At 43.4% G+C, this 22,220-nt stretch overlaps 3 protein-coding genes and 2 gene segments (V, D, J or C); 3 read left to right on the top strand and 2 right to left on the bottom strand.

Annotated features, from left to right (window-relative positions):
• Positions 1 to 342: 342 nt before the first annotated feature.
• Positions 343 to 22,220, bottom strand: part of sez6l2 (seizure related 6 homolog (mouse)-like 2) — a 118,823-nt gene continuing 96,945 nt past the window's right edge. Inside the window, exons 4-23 of the mRNA XM_053851365.1 lie at positions 13,124 to 13,235; positions 8,862 to 10,775; positions 8,356 to 8,432; positions 7,781 to 7,846; positions 7,500 to 7,715; positions 6,098 to 6,234; positions 5,260 to 5,452; positions 4,996 to 5,181; positions 4,751 to 4,934; positions 4,497 to 4,660; positions 3,872 to 4,066; positions 3,548 to 3,686; positions 2,249 to 2,445; positions 1,986 to 2,180; positions 1,727 to 1,921; positions 1,474 to 1,665; positions 1,362 to 1,400; positions 1,137 to 1,254; positions 869 to 980; positions 343 to 796 (exon numbers count right to left, since the gene is read on the bottom strand). Of these exons, the coding sequence (XP_053707340.1) occupies positions 767 to 796; positions 869 to 980; positions 1,137 to 1,254; positions 1,362 to 1,400; positions 1,474 to 1,665; positions 1,727 to 1,921; positions 1,986 to 2,180; positions 2,249 to 2,445; positions 3,548 to 3,686; positions 3,872 to 4,066; positions 4,497 to 4,660; positions 4,751 to 4,934; positions 4,996 to 5,181; positions 5,260 to 5,452; positions 6,098 to 6,234; positions 7,500 to 7,715; positions 7,781 to 7,846; positions 8,356 to 8,413 (2,616 nt within the window). The 5' untranslated portion in view covers positions 8,414 to 8,432; positions 8,862 to 10,775; positions 13,124 to 13,235 and the 3' untranslated portion in view covers positions 343 to 766. The remainder of the gene's footprint in view (positions 797 to 868; positions 981 to 1,136; positions 1,255 to 1,361; positions 1,401 to 1,473; positions 1,666 to 1,726; positions 1,922 to 1,985; positions 2,181 to 2,248; positions 2,446 to 3,547; positions 3,687 to 3,871; positions 4,067 to 4,496; positions 4,661 to 4,750; positions 4,935 to 4,995; positions 5,182 to 5,259; positions 5,453 to 6,097; positions 6,235 to 7,499; positions 7,716 to 7,780; positions 7,847 to 8,355; positions 8,433 to 8,861; positions 10,776 to 13,123; positions 13,236 to 22,220) is intronic.
• On the top strand, positions 9,301 to 12,582 carry asphd1 (aspartate beta-hydroxylase domain containing 1). The gene is made up of 6 exons (XM_053851386.1): positions 9,301 to 9,364; positions 10,410 to 10,844; positions 10,904 to 11,110; positions 11,183 to 11,390; positions 11,773 to 11,886; positions 11,949 to 12,582. The coding sequence occupies exons 2-6, from the start codon at positions 10,428 to 10,430 to the stop codon at positions 12,056 to 12,058; spliced, it is 1,056 nt and encodes a 351-aa protein (XP_053707361.1). The 5' UTR covers positions 9,301 to 9,364; positions 10,410 to 10,427; the 3' UTR covers positions 12,059 to 12,582.
• Positions 13,719 to 20,080, bottom strand: LOC128750838 (calcium-binding protein 5-like). Its single transcript, XM_053851402.1, has 6 exons — positions 17,934 to 20,080; positions 16,102 to 16,132; positions 15,493 to 15,636; positions 15,040 to 15,149; positions 14,362 to 14,509; positions 13,719 to 14,289 (listed from the first exon to the last, which is right to left on the bottom strand). Exons 1-6 carry the CDS (start codon positions 17,982 to 17,984, stop codon positions 14,261 to 14,263), a joined length of 513 nt encoding a protein of 170 aa, XP_053707377.1. The 5' UTR covers positions 17,985 to 20,080; the 3' UTR covers positions 13,719 to 14,260.
• Positions 19,844 to 20,588, top strand: LOC128751381 (immunoglobulin heavy variable 4-38-2-like). The segment is given in 3 exon segments: positions 19,844 to 19,886; positions 19,956 to 20,272; positions 20,562 to 20,588. Coding segments are annotated over 3 exon segments (387 nt in total).
• On the top strand, positions 21,569 to 22,195 carry LOC128751379 (immunoglobulin heavy variable 4-59-like). The segment is given in 2 exon segments: positions 21,569 to 21,623; positions 21,693 to 22,195. Coding segments are annotated over 2 exon segments (546 nt in total).

Raw genomic sequence — 22,220 nt, 5'->3', positions numbered from 1 at the left:
ATGAAGATGGCAAGTTTGAGCAGAAGCAATATAATTTACAATCAGTGCATGCTCTAAGCATTATGACATTCATGTCCTCGCCTTGGCGTTCATGTCACGTGACGCGGTGCGCTTGTGCACTCCAGTAACTGCAAAAAAACACTGCCTTTGTAAACACTATTGCAACAACAGATGAAACACTTAGGGACATTATATTAATCAACATTATATTTTGGCACTGAATTTTCATTACATATAATGAAAATATTTCCCCTTCCACCTCCATGTTTATATAGGTTTGTGAGGCTTATATATGTAACTTGAATGCATATATGTCAACCTCAAGTCAATATTAACTCAGTATTTACATTCAATTTGTGTGTGTGTGTGTGTGTGTGTAACACAGAGACAAAGTGAGAAAACAACATGGTTTTGATGGAACTCTTCTGCCCTTTACCTTATTTCTTAAACGTCACATTGGCCACACGACTTAAAGGAAAACATTCAACATGTACTGTGAGCTTATAACTGTCATTCTGATTGTTACAAAACATTTGCTTTTAGCCTTAATATATTTTTTTCTCACAATATTTTCAATTTCCGTACATTGTCAAGGCACCAGTCCGAATAATGGGATATTTAAAGTGTGTTGTATTTCAATTAAATATATTTAAGCATGTTTATAACGGACGTGAGAACTAGTGATATCGATAAAGTTGGTTTAACTTGAATATGAAAAGGGGACTGAGGCTTTAAAATAGCAATTCAAATACATATGCTCATGTTTTTAAATGGAAACTTCATACTCCCGTGTATCCTGTGAAGACAAGCAAGAGAGGAGTTAACGGCAACATATTTTGAATTGTGATTACTAGATTTTTGTACTCACCCCTGCCTCATAAAGGGGGTTGTTGAAATCTGATTCGACGGTGATGGGGCTGTATGAGTGTGTGTGAGAGAGAGTCTTCCAGAAGAGTGGCTTCCACTCTAGTCTGCAGATGCTGCAGGTCAGAAAATGAGCAGAATTAAAATAAAAAAATAAAATGATGACTGAAAGTGTTTTGGGCTTAAATAATACTTAAAAAAACAACAAAAACAAAAATGTATTACTCTGCAGCGCCCTAGTGGCTAACCTTCGTCATTACAAGTGCACTCACTTGGTGTAGTACATGTAGATCCCTCCGATCAGCAGGATGACCAGGATGATGGGCAGAATTATTGCCAGAGCAATGTTCTCGCTCAGGATCTGGTGGGACGGCTCGAAGGTCTGGGACACTGCAATAAATGCCAGGAAATTTGAAATCATTTCTCAGCATTTATACAAAAGTCATTTTACAGAACAGATTCTAGTCGGGTGATTTTAAGTGAATAATAAATATCACCTTTTAACTGGTGGTCTTCCAGAAGTTCCTCATACGCAACTGTTCAAGAGAGACGTGCATGAGACGAAGGATTTCGTGGGCATAAAGGTGAGAAGGCAACAACCATCTTGACCTTTGCAGAAGGGCGGGGGGCTGCTCCACTGAGACGGATGTCCGGGGATACAGTTGATGATGACCTCCCCGATCAGCTCGTAGCCCTCGTAGCAGAAGAAGCGCAGTGTCTCTCCAGCCTGGTAGTTGTGCTTGTACAGTGTTTGGTAGCCGTTGTCGGGAACGCCGGGGTTCGGGCAGGGGTCGTATTTCACTGCTCAACACAGACAGCTGGTTGATTCCAAACACCAGACGTGAGTGAGGTGTTCACTTACAGACACATTTGGGGCTGCGGTCGCTCCACTTCGGGGTTCCTGTGTCTCGTCCGTGGCAGGAGATCTGGCTGGGACCTTCCAGTTGGTAGCCCTGGTTGCACGAGAAGCAAACCACGGTTCCCACTGCAAACCCGCCTTCAGGTCGCACGTAGCGTGCGCCGTTCACCACCTCTCCTGGATCTGGACACTGCTGGACTGTAGGGGGCGCAAACAGGACGAGTTTTTCTTGGACTGGAGTCGCCCGGAGGGAAGGTCTCACCTTTGACACAGGTGGGGGGGCTGCTGCTCCAGGAAAGGTCCCACTGGCAGGTGATGATGTCAGAGCCGCTGATGTCATACCCAGGCTGGCATTGGTAGGTCAGCACGCTGCCTCTCACCAGCGAGGAGTGAGACGAACTGATCCACCCGAACTCGATCTTGGGCAGCGTGGGGCAGGTGTCGTTGGGCTCCACCTCTGAGGGATGAGACACAAAAACCATCAGCACAGCATTCGTGGGGCTTCTTCGGACTGCACGGGCTCACCGCGATAATGGATCAGGAATCCCTGACTCAGGATGAAACTGGAATCTTCCGGGTCACTCTGGAACTGGATGGTGACCTCCGACCCTCCGGACACCACCTGGAAGCGCTCTTTGGAGCCCAAGTACTGGCCGATCACGTGAGACGTCAAGTCCCGGCCGTCGAAAACCGTCAGCACGTCAGTGTGGCGGATGTTTAATCTTGGAGAGAACAAAAGACACCGTTGAAGGTTCGGTTATTTATACGAGCCGCCCACAAATACTTGTTGTTATTCTGCTCGCGGCACCGAAGGCAACGGCAGATTATGTAAAGATGTTTCTTCATCATCCTCAGCTGCATTTTTCTCCTGATAGCTGTGAAATAGAACAATGATTCTTAACCATAGGGCCGAGGCCCATGGTTGGGCCGAGAGCACCTCCTAGAGAGTTTTTGTGTTATCTTTAATACATTTTCCACAGCTGGTGGCAGGTGTGTGTCATTATATTAACTTGACAGCTGCAAATTTGTGACAGTTTTTTAAAAAAGAAATGATAAAAAAAGTGATGCCAACTGTTCATGAAAGTCGAAGCAGTTTTTATAATTAATTCCAAAATTTTATGGCGATACTTTTATTTAGACTTTTCTCATATCTTATTTAGAGTTTCTTTTGAAAACATATTTATTTGTATTATTATATGTATTATTATTATATTATATATATATATATATATCCCTTACTATATATTATTATATGTTTATTATATGTATTATTATAATATATATATATATATATATATATATATATATATATATATATATATATATATATATATATATATATATATATATATATATATATATATATATATATATAATTATATATAATTATATATTTATTATTATGAATATTTTGGCATTGTTTTATTATGATATCATGATGTACAATTTTCTCAACAGTTTGTATCAAGTGTATTTTTTTCTCTTTTTTTCTTGAGTAAATTTCATGAATATGACTTGCACCTGGTTCTGTTACTAGTTGGACTTTTTCGATGACTAATAAATCTTGAGCTATGATCACATGGTTTCATGTCCTTTCACAAGGTTTTGATTTGTTTACGTGTAAGTACATTAGATCAGGTTTATGTGAATGGGCCACGGTCCCATTTGTTCTGGGAAAGGTGGGCCCAGAGATCAAAAAGGTTAAGAATCCACAACATAGACAACTGCTTCATCATCCTCATCCTCCAAATCATCCACCTGTGTATGAGGTTAGTGAGCACATAGACAAAACATGGAGTCACCAACTCATTGACGGAGGCTCACATGTGGACATCAAGCTCGATGCGCTTCTCCTCGTTCCCATGAATCTGCCACACACAGTCCAGTCCTTTAGAGTAGCTCTGCGGCCAGTCAGGCGAGAGGATGGTGCCGGAGGGCTCAGTCAGTTCACCTCCACACAGAGCTGGGGCAGCAGAGGGCAGACAAACAAGCTTAAAGTGACTCAGCATTTCCATCAACCACACCACGACATGCCTTAGATGAAGAAAGACCAGATCTCCATCAGTATGTCCCTGAGGAGGGAGGGTCATCCCAACAACAAGGTGTGAGAGGCAGCAGACAGCGCTCACCTAGCTACGGCACTCTTACCCTTGCACACCGGCTCACTGTCGTTCCAGTGAGGATTGCTGGGGTCGATGCACTCGATGGTTCCTGAGCCTTGTTCCATCACGAAGCCTGGGGAGCAGTTGAAGGTGACCACGGTACCTAGTTGGTACGAGATGTCGCTGCTGCTGAAGTTTCCGTGCGGCATGTACGGCTCCCAGCAGTGCTCGTCGTCGAACGCTGGACAGAGAAACGCATGAGAACCGGATGTCAATATGGAGGACGGGTGGCTTCAGGTGGAACTTGTTGAAAGCTCAAGTCACCACAGAGTTTCAAGTCAAAGCTATGGAGGTTAGACACAAGGCAAAAAGGAGAGGAAGTCAACCACTGAAGACAGGTGTGACCAGGGAGGATGAGCAAGAGATGGTGAGGTGGAGGAGACTGGCTTCTTGATGATGAAGAAGAAGAAAAAAGAGGGGAAGGTGAAGAGCGCAGAGCTCCTTTGTTTAGAAATCTCAAAGGAGTAAACTATCAATAGCTTTATTCTATTTTAATGTTGGTCAGAAAAGCAGCAGAAAGAAACTACACAGGGTGATTTGATGAACTTTTTCAGGCAACTAGGATCATAACAGAATAATGAAAGAAGAGATGAATCCCGTCCTGCGCTCACCCTCATATCGCAGCGCCAGCAGCAGAGGGATGGAAGACGAGTCGGCAGTGAGCTCCAGGTAAAGAGAGGAGCTCTCACTCAACAGCCCACGCTCTGGAACGTCGTCCAGGTCCGAGTCAAAGAGGAGGGGGGACAAGGAGCTGTTGCCGCTGCGCACCATCAGCCTGAGAGGAAGACGCCACAGGCACGGAGGGTGACTTTTGAGAGCTGGATAGTGAGGGTTCTTCACAGTAGGAGTGAGAACAAGAACATACTTATCATCGTCTTCGTCCAGCGCAATTCTCTCAAAGTGCAGGTGCAGCCGGTGGCCCTCTTTGGATTCGATCAACCAGTGGCAGCTCAGGTTGTTCCCGTTACTGTGGTTGCTAACAGACGGCGGCGGGGGAGAGAGGATCCGGCCCACCGTTGCGTTCCGTACCCACCCTCCGCAAGACACCGCTGAGGACACACGCGGCAGATCAGCTCGGATCTTTCACAAACTCGAGTCGATGCAACTCACCGACGCACTGCGGCTCCGATGTGCTCCAGTGGGGTTGCGTTGTGTTGACGCACGTCGCGACCTCGTGACCGCGGACTTGAAAACCAGGATCACAGTGGAAGTGAGCCTGACCTCCGGGGTGGATGTCTGTCACTGTCACGCCGCCGTTGTCAGGGGAGCGCGGGAAAGTGCAGGACAGCAGAAAAGCTGGATACAGAGGAGAAACTTTGAAGCAAGTCGTCTTCCTCTGACCCAATGGATGTGGATAAAAGCGTGCACACACACCTTGGTAGTGCAGGCTGAAGGTTCCATGGTTGCTCTGCCGCAGACTGCGATAGTAGATATACACCTGATTGGAGGTGCTGCGGATCACCTGACCCTCTCTCATCAGAGTTTCGTTGGCCAACAGTTCCGGACCAGAGCGTCCAAGTCCCATGACTGTGAGAGACTCTTCCTTTGACAGATTCACCTTCCTCACCTGGGGGGGAAATCACACCAATAAAAAAATTCACAATTCCAAATGGCTTTTCAAAAAAGCATCTTAAATTGCATAATGTAAATGCATAATTGCTACTTTAATGTATTACATTTATTATATATATATATATATATATATATATATATATATATATATATATATATGTATATATATATATATATATATATATATATATATATATATATATATATATATATATTTATATTTCATGCCCCGATTTTTCACTATTTTCCCCCTTATTTATTTATTTATTTATGTGTGTCTGTAATTATATTTTCTTTATGTTTTATATAATTATATTTATTTCTGAACTTATTTTCACATGATATCCACCAGATTTATAATAATAATAATAATAATTTCTCTGTATTTTACTTTCCTATTAATAAATATATTTCCTTTTTTTCTTTCTATTTTTTCTAAAATACATCATTAGTTAACTGAACGTTTGTCCCCCATAGAAATCATCCCCACAGTGTCCCGCTGCAATTTGATTTTGCCCTTTTAATTTGTTTCCAAAAATATAATAATTTCAACTTTGCTCCAATAGTTATTAAAATTTCAATCTTAAGGTAATCGTGAGACACAATCTTAGAATGACAGGAAATAAAGCCAAGACATCACCTGGATCTCCACCCCATAACCAGCATAGACGGTGACGCTGTACGTGCACTCCAGCGGGGAAAGTGGGGATGAGGACGAGGCAGAATCTGGTGACTCAACAACATCTTCCATCGCTGACAAGGTCGCGTTACATTGTACTGATGAAACGAGAAAATATTCCTCAGTAAGTCATCGCATTTATCGAGCTCGGGCAAACTATTCAAATACAGCTGACAGCCATTTGTCTTGGAGTGTTCCTCCTGACACAACTCCCGGGACAAGCAGCGATTCTTTTCTCAGCATGAGGGGGGGCGGAGGTGTTTTGATTCCTCAAATGGAGGGTAAGGTAAGAAGCTCTGTCACATTTGACAAAACTGCATCAATAAAAACTGAAGTCATGACAGGTTTTCAGTCCTCTTTAGGGAGGCAATCTGAGGCCACAAGAACCTTCCACACACAAGAAACTCGACTATGTTGTGAGCAGAATCGTCTCCTCACTCCGGATCCTGCAAATCTGTGATGTTCCCGCTGAAGATCATTCCTGACAGTCACTCAGCGCTCCTGTTGGGTCACCAGCTCCCATTTGTATTCTGGTCAGGGTGACACTGTTGACTGAGGATTTGTAAAATTAATTCTTCCTCTGCTGTCGGAGCACGAGGGAAACCATCCTGAACTTCATCTGATTCATCGCCAACTGAAACGTGAAGTTGTCACTGTTATTAACCTAATGAAGCTTGACATATCTATGAATATGCGACTGTTTTTGGGGTCGGGTTTGGTGGTTCTGGGTGACGCGTGTGTCGGCGGCACCAGCGCTGCACAGCCCTCGATGGGAACATGCTAAAACACACAGAGTCGTGTGAGACTCTTCACTGGATGCTTCTCATCTGTTTTCTTGCTTTGAGCTGGAAGAACAGAGAGAATATGATGATCCTTCTGTGGACACTCACTGCTCCGTGGGCCCCTAATGTTGAATTATGTGCACTAAGATGATCAAAACACTGAAATATAGATAGACAGAAATCCCATCGTGACGCGGAACAACATCACTGATGAATAAGAGGAAATGCGACCTCCTCTTCAACAGTATCTACAGCTCCGTCGGCAGGTCATTTTCAACATGAATATTTCAGGATAGTTTCATGCTCTTCTTTCACGTCCTCCTTCAAATGGAAAGTGGATCACCCCTTTTCTTTCGGCTTGTTTTCAATATGTTCAGTTTTGGCTTCACTGCTTCTCTATTATTTATAGAGAACAAGAAAGCGTCGTATTCTTTTTGGCATCAAGATGGAAGAAGCAAGGACGGGTCTGAGTAAATAAATACCCCTTCTTTTTTCAGACTATATCACTGAGCATCGCTTTTTTTTTTTTTTTTTTTTTGCAACATGAGGACGTGGAGAGAGCATGATCTGTGGCGTCTCACCCGGCATGTGCATGGTGGTGATGGTGGTGGTGGTGATCAGAGTGGTGGTGGTCTCCTCCTCCAAGGGCAGCGAGGTCATGGTGTTCCTGGGTCCAGGCCGACGGGCCGCAGATGAAGAGCCAAACGCTGTGGTGAGCAGTCCCGGCGAGAGAAGAGACGCCGTCGACTCGGCCTGTCTGAACCCGGGCACGGCCTGAGTCGGGTTGGTGGTGGTTCCTACGGGGAATCAAAGTTCATTACCGGCGTCACAAGTTACAATCCAGCGGCCTCATTGATGTCACCTTGAGGATAGGAGTCAGGGGGGGCTGTTGGAGTCGGGTTAGACTCTGGAATCATGAAGCGCATACCTGATGAGAACACGACAGGGTGAGGTAGGACTGCCATGTTTACACCAACAATCAGGCTCCAAAACTCAGAAACCTTTAACAGGAACGTCACGTGTCGTCTGTCAAAGCCTCAAACAACTTCTGAACTTCCTCATTTGTCAGCACTCCTTCATGAACGTCATGAACCCTCCTGTCCGGCCACAGCCGAGCTGTCAAAATCCTAACCTTCCTATTGGTTGTTCTACACTTGATGTCCTCCTCAACCAGAGAAAAAACAATCTTATTCAGTAGAACTTTAGATTAGCTCTTTTATTTTGAGTCAGTCTAATATTGTGGTCCAAATAGAATTAAATAAAGAGAGGATTGATATCCATTCATAGTGAAGATGAACTACATAACTGCATGAGGAAAAGAGGCTTGGTATATCTTTCACACACAAATCACAGGAGTGGATGAAAAGGCGGGGGACACCGGAAAAAGGCCATCATCATCAAAATTATATTCCCTACACCAAATGCTGATGGACTTACCTGAAACCAGGTGGATGAAGGTGACGGACAGCACCAAGGAGAGGCGTGCGAGCCCCATGATTCTGGAATTGACAGACCTTAAATGCAAAATAAGAAATCGTATTTTTGACAGGAAAATAAATAAAGACAACATGTATATTTAATTGAGCCAACGTTCCTGTTTACACCACAAGAGGCGACAACCTTCCATAAAGCCCAACTGGGGAAACATATTTATTATTATCCAAGAAACAAAATGGCAACCAAATTGTCGCTTTTCATTTTACGCGCGGGATGAAACGTTCAAGCCGCATCTTCTCCTCCTGCACTCGCTTTATTTCCAGATCATTGGAAGAGACATCGGAGAGCAAACGTGTGATGAGGATTAGCTGAATGTTGGGATGCTGAGCATCGACCTCCCTCGCACCTCCTCCGGCCCTCTTTGTGCGGAGAAGCGTTTTTTGGCATCAGTCGGAGCCACAATGACACACCGAGCGCGGCGGTGATGGACGCGGTCCTCGTCTTACCTTCCTCCTGCAGGCAGCGTCCACTGTCGATCCGGACTGTATCCTGTTGCTTCGGGCCCGGTGAGGCGGCGGGTCGGTGCTGGTGTGGTTCTGATTACTGACGCATTCAGCGCTGGTGTGAGGGCATCCGAGCGGGAGAGTCAAGCGCGCCCTAGCGGCCTGCAACGGAACTGCATTTGTGATGGGAGCGCTGAGGACTGACGTGGGCCGAACAGCTGATGTGGGAATTAGGATTTGGGATTGGGAATCAGATCACCGCGACATGACCAATTTCTACGCATTAAATGGTCTATACGTGCAAAAACATGCATCAGTATCTTTATTAAATACACAAACAATTGAGAACGAATGATGTACACTCGCATTTTATCGCGCTTTAATTAGAGGAACCGACTCTCCCGGTTCAGTTCACGGATCCGTTACTGGCAGCCGACTCGTTCTCGAGCGACCCATGAGCGGCGGAGGAGCAGCGTCGCAACCGCAGCTGGACCGAGTCCGTCAAGGTAATTTCGAAGACGACGTGTTTTCCATCCTGCCTGCCCTTCAGTAAGACGTCAGCAATGTTGAGGCTCGACCGCTTTCAAAGCATTTATTTCAGGCGTTGTTGTAGACGTGGATCACTCCGAGGTTTTGGTGACGAGCTGACGCAGAGCCCAACAAGATGGAGAGACGTGAACTCGCCCAAAATCTGACCCGAGGATTGGTGCCGCACTTTTGCTTCGCCTTTCAGTTTCCATCGCTTTACTTTCCCGGCCAACTGGGACTTTTGAATCAGCGATTCAACCGACGTCACACACACAAAAAAATAGCGTGAAAGATTGTGGCCTCGTTCTTCATGTATATAGTTTAAATTAATCAAGTTAAATTAATCCTTATACTCACTCACTCCCTTATAATCACGCTTCCTTTTATTTATATATTTGTATTTTTATCTATTTTTTTTCTCTCGCATATTTAAGTAAGTCCACATTTAATTATTTCTAACCCTAATTTATTATTTAATCCAAAATATCCATTAGAGCATCAGCATTGCACGAATGTCAATAGTTCGGATTCTGAGTCTCTGGTAGCTGCAGCCAAAGACGAAAACATTGTCCTAACCATCTCAGCTATGTGTTTTAAAACAGATTGAGTTAGAAGGAACATGTTAATCTGAGCCATCCCTGTTAACTTGATCTTTTTTCTGACAAAGCCCTTATGTAAGAAGCCACCAACAGGAACAGGTGGGCCAGTAGGTCAGTGCTCTCTGTTGTGTTTTGACTCATTTCCTCCAAAGCTGGGATTGACTTGAGTACTCCATGACCCTCACGGTCTGGTATGAGAGTGATGAGAGTAATTGCCATGAGTCAGCGGTAAATTCAGCACATATCATAATCAGAAAATCACATTAAATATGTAGCTAATGATGCATAAAAAAGATTTGCCTTCAGGAATAGGATTGTAGCACCACTAGATGTCGCCTTTGCTGAACACAAGCTTCCAACAAAGACCCTTTTTCCCCCCATGTCCTGTCTGATGATTTAATGTGTTTGATGGCTTGTGCTTCAGCGGTGCTGAGGTCTGAAGATGGACTGGTGGACGAGCGGTCTGGTCCTACCTCCGTACCTGGAGCTGGGCGTCCAGTCCCTCAGCAGTGTTCTCTGGACTCTGCTGCTCCTCTTCCTGTGGCACTGCTACAGGATGGGCTCCGACCTGCCGATGTCAGCCCACGCTCACGGTGGGAAGTCCAGCTCTAGAAGGTCCATGATGTCCCGAGGTGGCAGCTGCGGTGGAGCTGGTGCTCGATCCAGGAGCGATCAGATCATGGAAACGGAGGAGGACGAAGAGCGAGGTCACAACTACCTCACTCCGGTGCAGAGTCACGCCTTGTTCCCAGCTCAGGCCTCAGCAGAAGCCAAGAAACTGTATGGGGCCCTGCAGGAGTACGCTAAGCGTTACAGCTGGGTGGGCATGGGCCGCATTCACAAAGGGCTCAGAGAACAGGTACAGCTCGCGGGTTCCCACCATGGGCCGAGGTGTTTCTAAAAACCTTCTCACTTCAGGTGAGACAGAAGGACCACTCAGCCATTCAGAAGCCTCATCTCTTCTTTCTGCCCGACGTCCCGAGCGTTCCCTTCTTCCCTCGCGATGCTCATCGTCACGACATTGAGGTCCTGGAGGCCAACTACCCCACCATCTTAAAGGAGTTCCGGGCTGTTTATCAACGAGGAACGGACACCAAACAGGGCTGGACCAGTCTGACTTCCAAGGTATTTACAAGTGAAATGAACCTTGTTTTCGCTGAACACAAGGAGTAACAGCATCTTCCTGGTGTCCGTCAGGGTCAGTCTGCCTTTCCCCTCTACAGCTCCGGCATCTGCGTGGCGGGAAACTGTCGCTCATGTCCATGCACCTACAGAATACTGCTCTCCCTGCGCACCTTCATCAGCAGCAATTCTCTGGGATCGGCTGGATTCTGGCTGCTGGGGCCTGGGTCTACTCTTGGGAGCTCTTATGGACCCACGAACGCACGCCTGCGCTGCCACCTCGGTCAGCACAACCAATTCCCCTGCCTCTCACCCCAAGCATCCGCCTCAGCCACCCTGTAGCTTAGGCAGCTAGCCTTAAATTGTCTGAATACTGAAGCTATTACAGGGCAAAGGTCGAAGAGCACAATGACTCCATCTCGGTTCCATATTTTGGTTCCTGCCGTTTCATAACATGACCTTAGCGTGATTGGAAAATCTACTTAAGACCCCAAAATACACCCATTGGGCCGATTTAATAAGCAACAACTGGCTCCTGAGAGTTCAGCATCTGGAGGTTAATTCCTCTGAGCCCATTTGTTGCTGTGATCCATCTGCTTTATAATCTAATGATGACAAGGGCTTTTTTTGGGTCCAGATTAAAACCATGATTCTTTTTCCCGCAGGGTTGCAAACTCCCCCCCAGTGTGAGCTGGTGGTGGGTGGGGAGCCCCAGTGCTGGTCAGAAGGTCACTGCCTCCTGGTGGACGACTCCTTCCTTCACACCGTCTCCCACAAAGGTTCGCGTCACAGCAAATAGTCTGCATTTCATGATGGTTAACTCAAATCTCTGATTGTAAAGGTCCTCCTGATGCGGCCCCCCGCGTCATCTTCAGCGTCGACCTCTGGCACCCAAATGTGGCCGCTGCGGAGAGACAAGCTCTGGACTTCATGTTCAGCCCTGACCTCTGACTCCCGGCGGGTATTCAGTTCCAATCCCAGCACTGTGACTAACTGTTCTGAGCTGACTTTTTGTAAGTCACTAACCAAACTTGCTGAGACTCTTCAGTGAGATCTGGCGACAAAAAAAATACAGCACAAACAGCATTCTCATGTACGACATTCAATTTCATGACTCAGCAGTTTCCTTTTGACTCTTTTTGACGGACAATCCTTTTATCTCCTGAATTTAATGTATCCAACCAAAGTATGCCAAAGGGTCCAGATGTGATCTGTGGAATGCCTTGACTGCATGTGATCCTACTAACACTGTGTTTCCAGAGCCTGTGCATGAGTTGTGATGCTGCCTCACCACAATACTGTGACAATAAATAAATATATGTATATATATATATATTCCCTTACACTGTTTATTCCTGTGGTACTGTAGTAAGGACAAACTTTCGGTCAGATTAAATCTTATTCTGGACGACTAAAACCGTTCCGCTGTCCCGACTAATAAAGGTCATATGTTCGGTAAACACTACAGTATCATGTTTCTGTAAACTCGGCTCACATTGTGGTTCATTAAGCTTGCATCGCTCTTTTTTTGGCTCTGTCAGACAGTAGATGAGAATTAGCACAGTGATTTTGTCTCCGCAGCCATCTGTTCGTTCGAGGGTCCCATGATGAGGATTACTGAACTAATCCACACCAGAGAGACAGATTATTCCTGAGGTTCTGTATATGTTGTTGTTTCATGATGGATGACAGAGATGGACAAACTTTGACATGGAAGCAATGAGCCGCCGCATAGTTGAGGAGGAGAGAGATGTCGGAAATGATAGTCTAAAGCACAGCAAAGCGCTGATAGATGGCTTTTAAATCACTTTAAAGAAATCCAATATTGCATCCCTTAATAAATGATATTGTAATCTGAAGACAGCCAACATCATCTGGGTCATCTGTCAGGATTATTCACCAGTGATTTACATATCTGCTCGCAGCCAGAGATTAAGAAGGAATTGTTACAATCAACGATGGAAGCTAAGAGTCAAGGAAGAGATGGAAGAGATTGGAATGAGGAGATGGACTCACCAGGAAGACAATGAAGAAAATTCATGAAGACATGAAGAGGTGTGTCTGGATGCTCAGGTTTGAGTGGAGAATTTGGGATGGAAAATGCAGGAAAATGAAGATCCAGTTGTCCCTGTATAAAGAGAGTGCGGCAGCAGTTTGGTATCTCTTTAAACTACCAAGTGAGTTCCAGCTGTGGCAGTGCTTTCTGGGTCATTATGAAATAATGGAGACCGATGACAAATTTACTTCAACAATATTTACGTCTAACTTGCTGACTTGACACTTTGAAGAATGGTCCTATTAGAAACCACCGAATCAAAGGCGCCAAAGAAGCTTGAAGCAGATCAGTGCAAACCGCACAAATATATTTACACCTTCCAACTGAACGCTAAAAATCCCCACCAACTCGGCCGCCAACAGAAATGGACATGGAAATCATCTAAATGAAAGTGTAATACCCCGAAAGTTTAATCCAAAGGTCAACTTTTGATACATTTTTAATCATCTAAATTGTCATCCTTGCGTTTCATTGAAGCATGTGTGGGGTCACAGTGGACAGATGGTGCAATGTCTGAGTCAAAATAAAGGACATATGGCAGCGTTCACCATTACATTTTAAAAGTCAAGAGATTTAATCTGGACTGCACAAAACAGCTGCTCAATTGGGTTCTGGCACTGCGGGAACAAGGAGTTGCTGCAAAGACGTTTGATCCATTACAGGTAAATGGGGGAAAGGGAGGAGTAGAGCAGAGAACCACGGCCTCAGACTTAGAAGCTGCGGTGGTGTTGCCGCGACATGATGTCGGGTTGAAAGATCCGCTCGGTTGGTTACATTCCTGGTGTCAGAGATGTTGTTGTGCTGAGTGTCGTGCTCATGTAAGAACTTCAGTGCTGTACATCATTATATACATATATATATATATATATACACAAGAAAGTGTTCATAAATAGTCCCTAAAATAACACGAGGTTCCACTACAAACCGGCTAAATCACTGTAGCTTCAAGATGAAATGATAAAACTGCATCTATTGTTACTCAAGTGTGGAGTGAAGGGGGCAACTGGCCTGTTGTAGGAGTGCTCAAAGTCACAAGGATAAAAGGATGAAAACATCCCGAACAAATCAAATAAGACCCCAGTGGGTTCGTCCAGTCTTCATTTCATTGACATCATTTTGACAAACTCTGCAATGAAAAACAAAGGGGTAAGTTTGAGGCGATGATAACGTCCTCTCCGAGTGTTCCAAGCCCTCTCACCTTCAAAGTCCACCGTTCCGTCACCGTTGTCGTCGGCTTCTTTGACGACGGCTTCGATTTCGCTCTGGTTGGTTTGCTGTCCCAACAGCTTCATCATGGCCTGTCGCAGCTCATCGGACGTGATGGAGCCGTCGCCATCGATATCGAACTATTGACAAAGCAGTCACCACTGTGAACAAGCCCCTTCAGACTAGGTCACGTATTTGGTTAAATGAAAGTTGCTTTGCTCTGCACTTGAAATGCAACTTGGTTGATCGATAGCTGGACCGAGTCCCACTAGTTACCAGGACTTTCTTGGTTTATAAATGAATTTATAAAGGCATTGACCCAAAGAAACACGTCGCCCTGACATACCAGGTGCATCTGACACAGATCTGAGCTGGATAGTAAAGTTTTTGAAATCACATACCGAAATATTGTTGCACACTCAACACCGCAAAGTGTGTTGATGACACGTTGTGGAGGCAAAGGTTAATGCCTAAAAACATGGCTCAGATTAATAATAATAATAGCTGTAGATACATAGATATCTAGCTCATTTTGGTACTTCACTTAACAGAGAAGTTTTTGCGAGACGCTTTGATGTAAACAACTATTATTACTATTATTATAATAACTTGAAAATTCATGTTATGTCCACCGAGAGGAGCCAAAGAGCTGGGGAAAAGAGAAACAAACCTCTCTGAACGCTTCTTTCAGTTCCTTCAGGCCGATCATTCCAGCCGTCTCAGCCAGAAGTTTGGGGGTCATGAGGTCGACGAAATCCTCAAAGTCTACCCGTCCACCCACTGTCATGAAACAAATGATAAGGAAACTAGACAACAGAACAAGGAATGTTTGGGACTCAGCTGCTGAGACCTGCCATTAAAGTCACTAGTAGTTGACAAATGACTCCCTATGAATGACGCAGTTATATGTACTGAACAATGCATTAGATTTGAGACTTAATGTCAGAAGTCTATGTCTCGCTCTGTCACTGTAAAACACAGAATATGACGTCACATAAAGCTTATTATCATGTTCAATTTGTGATGCAAATAGAGGAGTAGTTTGGGGTCCATGCAAAAGAGCTGCTCTGCATTGTAAAAACTGTGGTTAACACCGACCACCTGAAAACACATGAGAACTCACAGTTCATGTTGATGTTCTGGCTGAGTTCTATCAGTTCCATCTCAGTGGGCATGTAGCCCATCGTCCTCATCAGGTTCCCCAAATCTTTACAGCTGATGAATCCATCTTTGTCCTTGTCAAACTCTACAAACGCTTCACGCAACTCTGAAACACAACAGGAACACATCATTGCAACACGACAATAACAGCTCAACTCCAAACACGACCCGATTGTTGCAGCATCACTGCCACAATGGAGAAATATTTACTGCTTATATTTTGTTGTCAAGGATTCTCATAAAGATCGAAACACTATACCAATGATCACAGACCATAATAACAATCCATGCTACTAAAGTGTTCAAGTATTGCTCAAGGGAACTTTTTTTCAAATTAAAGGTTTAAGTTCAATGACAGCCAAAGTTAGATCAAGGTGGGTAATGACACTTTCACAGGGGCCAACATTCCTAACACTCACTCACTGCTTCCCCTACCTCCTCATGTTTTAGTGGTAGAATCATACACAGCTCGTCATAATCTTTAGAAGAATCTACATATTCCCATAAACCTACACCTCTGTTTTTTTTTCACAGAAAAGCACATTTGAAATGAAAGAGAAAACCAAACTACCGTCTATCTCGTCTTCTGTTAACGTTCTTGCCTGCGAAAGAATAAAGCAAAACTTCAGAGACTTGACAAATACTACTGAATAACAATTTAATTTTTAAGCAGCAATTAAAAAAAAATTTTTTTTTTTTTTAACTTGATATTTTTTTTATTGTTGATGCACATATAGAATACAGTTACAGCATTATTCATTTCACTTCAGTACATCATAGAAAACTTAATTGTATACATGTAATAATAGGGGGGAAAAAAGGAAAAGGAAAATGAAAGGAAATGCAAAATTCAAAACCATATGGAAGAGAAAAAAATAAAATAAAATAAAATGGTGTCTGTGAGGGATACTTATATTATTTCACAATACAATACTTGTTTGTTTTTTGTAATTCAACCATTTTTCCCAGTTCCGGTCAAATAGTTCTTCTTTGATTTTCAACTTAAATGTGAGTTTCTCCATCATTGACAAATGTTGAACAATGTCAGTCCATTGGCCCACGTCCAGTGCAACAGGTTGGAGCCATTTTCTTGTAATAGCTTTCTTCCCAGCCACCAAAAAAATCTTGACCAGGTATGAGTCTGATTTGATCCAAGGTACAATACACTTCCAGAAAAGGGTATCTTGTATCCCAGCACTTTGCATATTATCCCGTGAATATTCTGCCAAAATGTCTGGATTTCCGGACAACTCCAAAAGATATGTGTATGGTCGGGATTAATTTGCTCATATTTTCTCCAACATGTCTGGTTTTGTTTACATTGTTTACTTTTAATCTGGGGCGTAATAAAGTATCGTATTTGATTTTTCCATGAAAATTCTCTCCATTCATGGGATTGAGTGGTTGTTTTCAGATTTTTCCACATTTTGTTCCACGTTTCATTAGTTATTTCTTCACCTAATTCTTTAGACCATTTATCCTTAACATATATTGTGGTTTCATTTTTAAATCCCATTAAATGTAAATATAATATTGATATTGCTTTGGTGATAATATCGTCATATGATTTCATAATTAATTTAATTATAGGGTGACTTTCTTCTGTATTTGTCTTAATTTTTTTATCATAATAATCTCTTATTTGTAGATATCTAAAGAAATCATATTTATCTAATTGAAATGTATTCTTTAAATTTTGGAATGTTTTTATTGCCCCATTCTCGGTTATTTTATGAAATGCAGTAACCCCTTTAGACGTCCATTGTTTGAATGTATTATCCAGTTTATTTGGCTCAAAATCCTTATCAAATGCGACCCATTTCAGGAGGCCCAGTTCTTTTTCTATTTTTTGTTTCTTAATTATTGATGCCCATATGTCCAATGTGAACATAATTATCAAGTTTTCATCCAAATCATTGTGAATCAAGCAGCAATTTTTTAAAACTCACTGGGTGTGTGTGACAGAAAATGGGGAAGTGGTATATGCATGAGCACACACACCTGCTCTATTCAAACTTTTGGATTATTTTTAAAGCAGCTCTTCATGGCATGCTTGGAAGGACACCGATATATCTTCTCTTTTTGTCATACAGCGAAGCGATTATTTCACAGAATAAAACATTTATTTATTTTAAGTTCATCATGTGAGCCATATTAAATGCATGTAACAGCAAAAGGCTAATACACTTAGTGTCTTCTTTCACTGATGTTTTAAAGCCAAAAAAAGCTTAAAATATGTGAGTCAAAAACCCATCTGTTTTTCGGGTCAAGGTTTGAACAAAGTTTTAATCCCACTTGAACTACTGCTCTATAATCCATGTGACGTCCACATATTGTTGTGAGGACAAAATAAAAATGTACATCTACTGTGTAAAGACACTAGAAGTAGAGGGATTTACTCACTGGTCTCCTGGTTCCTCCTCGGAGAAAGATGCAGGCTTGCTTCAAACTCATGACAGTCTGATTCTGAATTTATTCTTCACCCAAATCTCCCCAAATAAAGTATTTTAATCTCGTGGGTTAGTTTTGTGCCCGTGTCAAGAGGAGCATGTGTGTGTTTGTGTGTGTGTAGTAAGTGACCAGCGCTGATCTGCCAGAGAGGAGGGATGAGGTCCGTCCTGGATTATCTCTCCAGCTTTGGTGTGGAAAAGGAAGATGGGCTTAATGCTGCACATATATAGAGACTAACATTCATGTCAACATGATTTTTCTTTTTATTTAAAACCAAAATTCACAGCTGTTTCATTTAATTTCTGGGTTTAGAAACTGCATTTTTATAAATCAATTAAAAAAAAAAAGAAAATCATTAACTGACGAGACAGAAGTTTTTGAGGAAGTTCTCAAATGACAATTGTTTTCTAATATTCTGTAACAAAGGCGTCACCGCCGATGCACTCCTTAATCTGAGCGTGCCAGTGGTGAGATTATGGAGCACTTTTAAGAGTCGTTCTACTCTATGTTTCCGTAACGGAGACTATATGTGGTTATATAAGAGCGTAGCGAATGCTGTACGTCGCCGTCGCATGCTAGACCATGTACAGTCAGTGTGAGACTGAGCAAAGCAATCACTTTTGCAGACTCAAGTCGGAGAGAATTAATGAAAATGCCTGCTGAAAAATGAGCATCATGTGGAATCAATAGCATCATGCACTTAAATTACATAACAGCATTTATCTAATGTACACAACACATGTGCAGGAAGTGGACTGACAGAGTCAGATTAAGTCTAAATTAAGAATCTGTGTCACATACGGAGGGATAAGGAAAACAGGTCGGATTTCACAGTGAATATTGTTCTGCTCACAATAAGCGCATCGAAATGAATGTGTTGAGTAACGGAACAATAATTCTGCAACTAAAGACTTAGGTCTCATGGTTTTCATTATCATACTTGTAGTTGACTGACCGGCTGATTCAAAGAATCTCGTCACTGCAGACGTATGAATCAATGATTCTCTAGAGGTTGATCAGGGAGATCAAGGTCAAGAAGCAAGTTTTCCCACTTGAAGGAGTCCCAGGGGCAAACCCAGGGTGTGCTGAAGACCGTATATCACTAAAAAAGGGGCCTCTGGGAATCAACTGCTGCCCCCACAATGTCGCCCCAGCAGAAGAACGTGGATGGATGACATGCTTATTCAACATCACGTCATGTCAGATCAAAAGGTCCCAGTTATCGTAAAATGAACTTCCATCACCACAGAACACTTGAACTCCGACCCAAGCACAGACATTGAGAAAGACTCGGACCGATACTGAAAACCAGCTGTGGTTGTGGTTATGGCTTCCTGGCGTTAACGGTAAACACAGCCATAACGGTCATTTCTGACAAAAAAAGGGAAGTACTCTTAAAGGGCACACTGGGGTTAAAAAAGGTCGTGAAAGAAATGACAAGGTTTTGAATTGGAGTGGCCAATGCTCAGTTCTCCACTTGGTTTCTAGGGCAGGTTACAACTCCTGGGCCAAATATTCCTGTCAGTGATGTTTCATGACTCAGCAAAAAGCACTCAAAAGAGCTACACAGAGGTGATGTTTGGTTTAAGGTAGATCACATGACTGTATTTGAAAAATGTGGTTTCAGAATATGAACATGAGGACAAGGCCTGTAGAGTATAATATGATATGAGAAAACAAACATGTTTAACGTGATATGTCGGTCTAAATGCTTATTTTAGAAAATAAATAAAACAACCCAAGTCCAATCTAATTCTTTATCAATCAATTGCTGCTGTCTCTCTTTATGCAAATGAAGCTGCTATAAAAGGTGGGGGTCATGTTGTGGAGGCAGCAGAAGCTCTCATCAGATCACCTTCACCATGTTCTCTGTTGCTCTGCTGCTGCTGTTTACAGCTGGATCCTGTGAGTCTCTTTGAGAAACAACAGTCTCTCTGATATTCTGACTCCATAACCAACATGTTTCCTCCACAGGGGTCCAGTGTGAGCAGCTCACCCAGCCTCCCTCTGTGAACCTACAGCCGGGTCAGCGTCTGACCATCACCTGTCAGGTCTCCTATTCTGTTAGTAGCTACTACACAGCCTGGATCAGACAGCCTGCTGCAGGAACACTGGAGTGGATTGGTCGTATATATACTTCAAGCTCCTACACCAAAGAGTCACTGAAAAGCAAATTCCGCATGAATGTAGATTCCTCCAACAACAGAGTGACTCTGACCGGAGAGAACATGCAGCCTAGAGACTCGGCCGTCTATTACTGTGCCTTAGAGCCACAACAACACAAAACACCAGCAGACCTCAACAAAAACCCACAAACCACCAGAGGGGGAGTCACAGACCAGCAGCCACTGTCAAACATCTCCACTCTCATTCACCAGCAACTTGTTCACAACAGTAATAATCACATGGTCAGAAGCTCCATGAGTGTTTCTCTTGTGATATTCGTGATGAATTCAAAATGCCAGAGAAAGAAAAGACAATTCAAGATGTCAGGACAAACACAGAGCCATACAGGGAGAACACATATGATGAACTGACACCAATTGACTTCTGACCGGTGTTTAAATATTGCACGAGAAGATTGCGGGATCAGGAATCAAGAAGTGACCCCCGATCCTGGAAGAGAAGAAGGAGAAGAGGTGGGAGCAGAAAGCAGGCCAAACCATTTTGAACCGACGGAGAGGGGTTCGCGGCAGCTTCAGCTCAAAAGTCGACTTGTTGTTGGGTTCTTTCATCAGCAGGACACACAGATGAAGCTGCTTCATAAATCAAACTGTTCCAGTGACATTTAAAGGTGTCGGAACCATAATCCAAAGTCATCCTCATAAAACAAAACAAAGATCCTAAAACCTCCTCGCCTTGACTGCAGCTAAATGTTCTGCCTGATCAAGGGGTAAATATCACGCACGTCTCTGTTGGAGGGAAAAGACTGATCCATTACAGACAATAGTTACAACAGCAACCAAACTAGTGGATTCAATCATCTTCATAACTTATAAGACAAACTAAAACATAAACCTCATGTGAAACTGACGTGAGACTAAACATTTATTTTCTAATGCGAAAAGTTCTGAGCATCCCTTTGTTCAATAATCTACACTAGGACACTGTCCTTCCAGTCCTTGTCCTTCATTCTCTTAACTGACGATACATCCAACACTTGCTTTGCACTTCCCCTCACTTTTGTTCTCACCACACTGCCACTTCTCCTGAACAACCAGAGAATGTGTTCACCTCTCTCTGAACTCATAACATTCTCCTCGACGCAACTGGCACCATTAAATTTTGGGCTGATTTTAGAACAAAATAAAAATTGACTACTAATTGAGATATATATTAAAAACAATTTAATGACATCACCAAAACAAAATCACACCAGACATTCTCTCTCAATGGAGTTAAACTGACTCGCGGAATTTGACTTAAATTCTGTGACAAGACAAAACAAAGAGGCTTGTAGAAACTCTGTCGTGCACATCTTCCGTCACTGTCTAAGTCACTTCATTCGCAGGTGTACACTTCAATGCAAATGAAGCTGCTATAAAAGGTGGGGGTCATGTTGTGGAGGCAGCAGAAGCTCTCATCAGATCACCTTCACCATGTTCTCTGTTGCTCTGCTGCTGCTGTTTACAGCTGGATCCTGTGAGTCTCTTTGAGAAACAACAGTCTCTCTGATATTCTGACTCCATAACCAACATGTTTCCTCCACAGGGGTCCAGTGTGAGCAGCTCACCCAGCCTCCCTCTGTGAACCTACAGCCGGGTCAGCATCTGACCATCACCTGTCAGGTCTCCTATTCTGTTAGTAGCTACTACACAGCCTGGATCAGACAGCCTGCTGCAGGAACACTGGAGTGGATCGGGCATATATATACTTCAAGCTCCGACTACAAAGAGTCACTGAAAAGCAAATTCCGCATGAATGTAGATTCCTCCAACAACAGAGTGACTCTGACTGGAGAGAACATGCAGCCTGGAGACTCGGCCGTCTATTACTGTGCCAGAGACCCACAACAACACAAAACACCAGCAGACCTGAACAAAAACCCACAAACCACCAGAGGTGGAGTCACAGACCAGCAGCCACTGTCAAACATCTCCACTATCCACTTCCTCTCAATCCCTGAAGTCACTGCAGCACCTTCTGCCCTTCTCTCTTCGTCTCTCAACATCCTCAGAGGAAACAATGGGTCAGTGGAGCGCTTTCTTTCATGAAACTGTGTGGCTCACTTCTCCTCTA

Source organism: Synchiropus splendidus, chromosome 19 (genome assembly GCF_027744825.2).
Source record: "Synchiropus splendidus isolate RoL2022-P1 chromosome 19, RoL_Sspl_1.0, whole genome shotgun sequence".
NCBI classification, from domain to species: Eukaryota; Metazoa; Chordata; class Actinopteri; order Syngnathiformes; family Callionymidae; genus Synchiropus; species Synchiropus splendidus.
The sequence above is the reverse complement of the archived record's forward strand: the minus strand, read 5'-3'. Positions and strand labels throughout refer to the sequence as shown.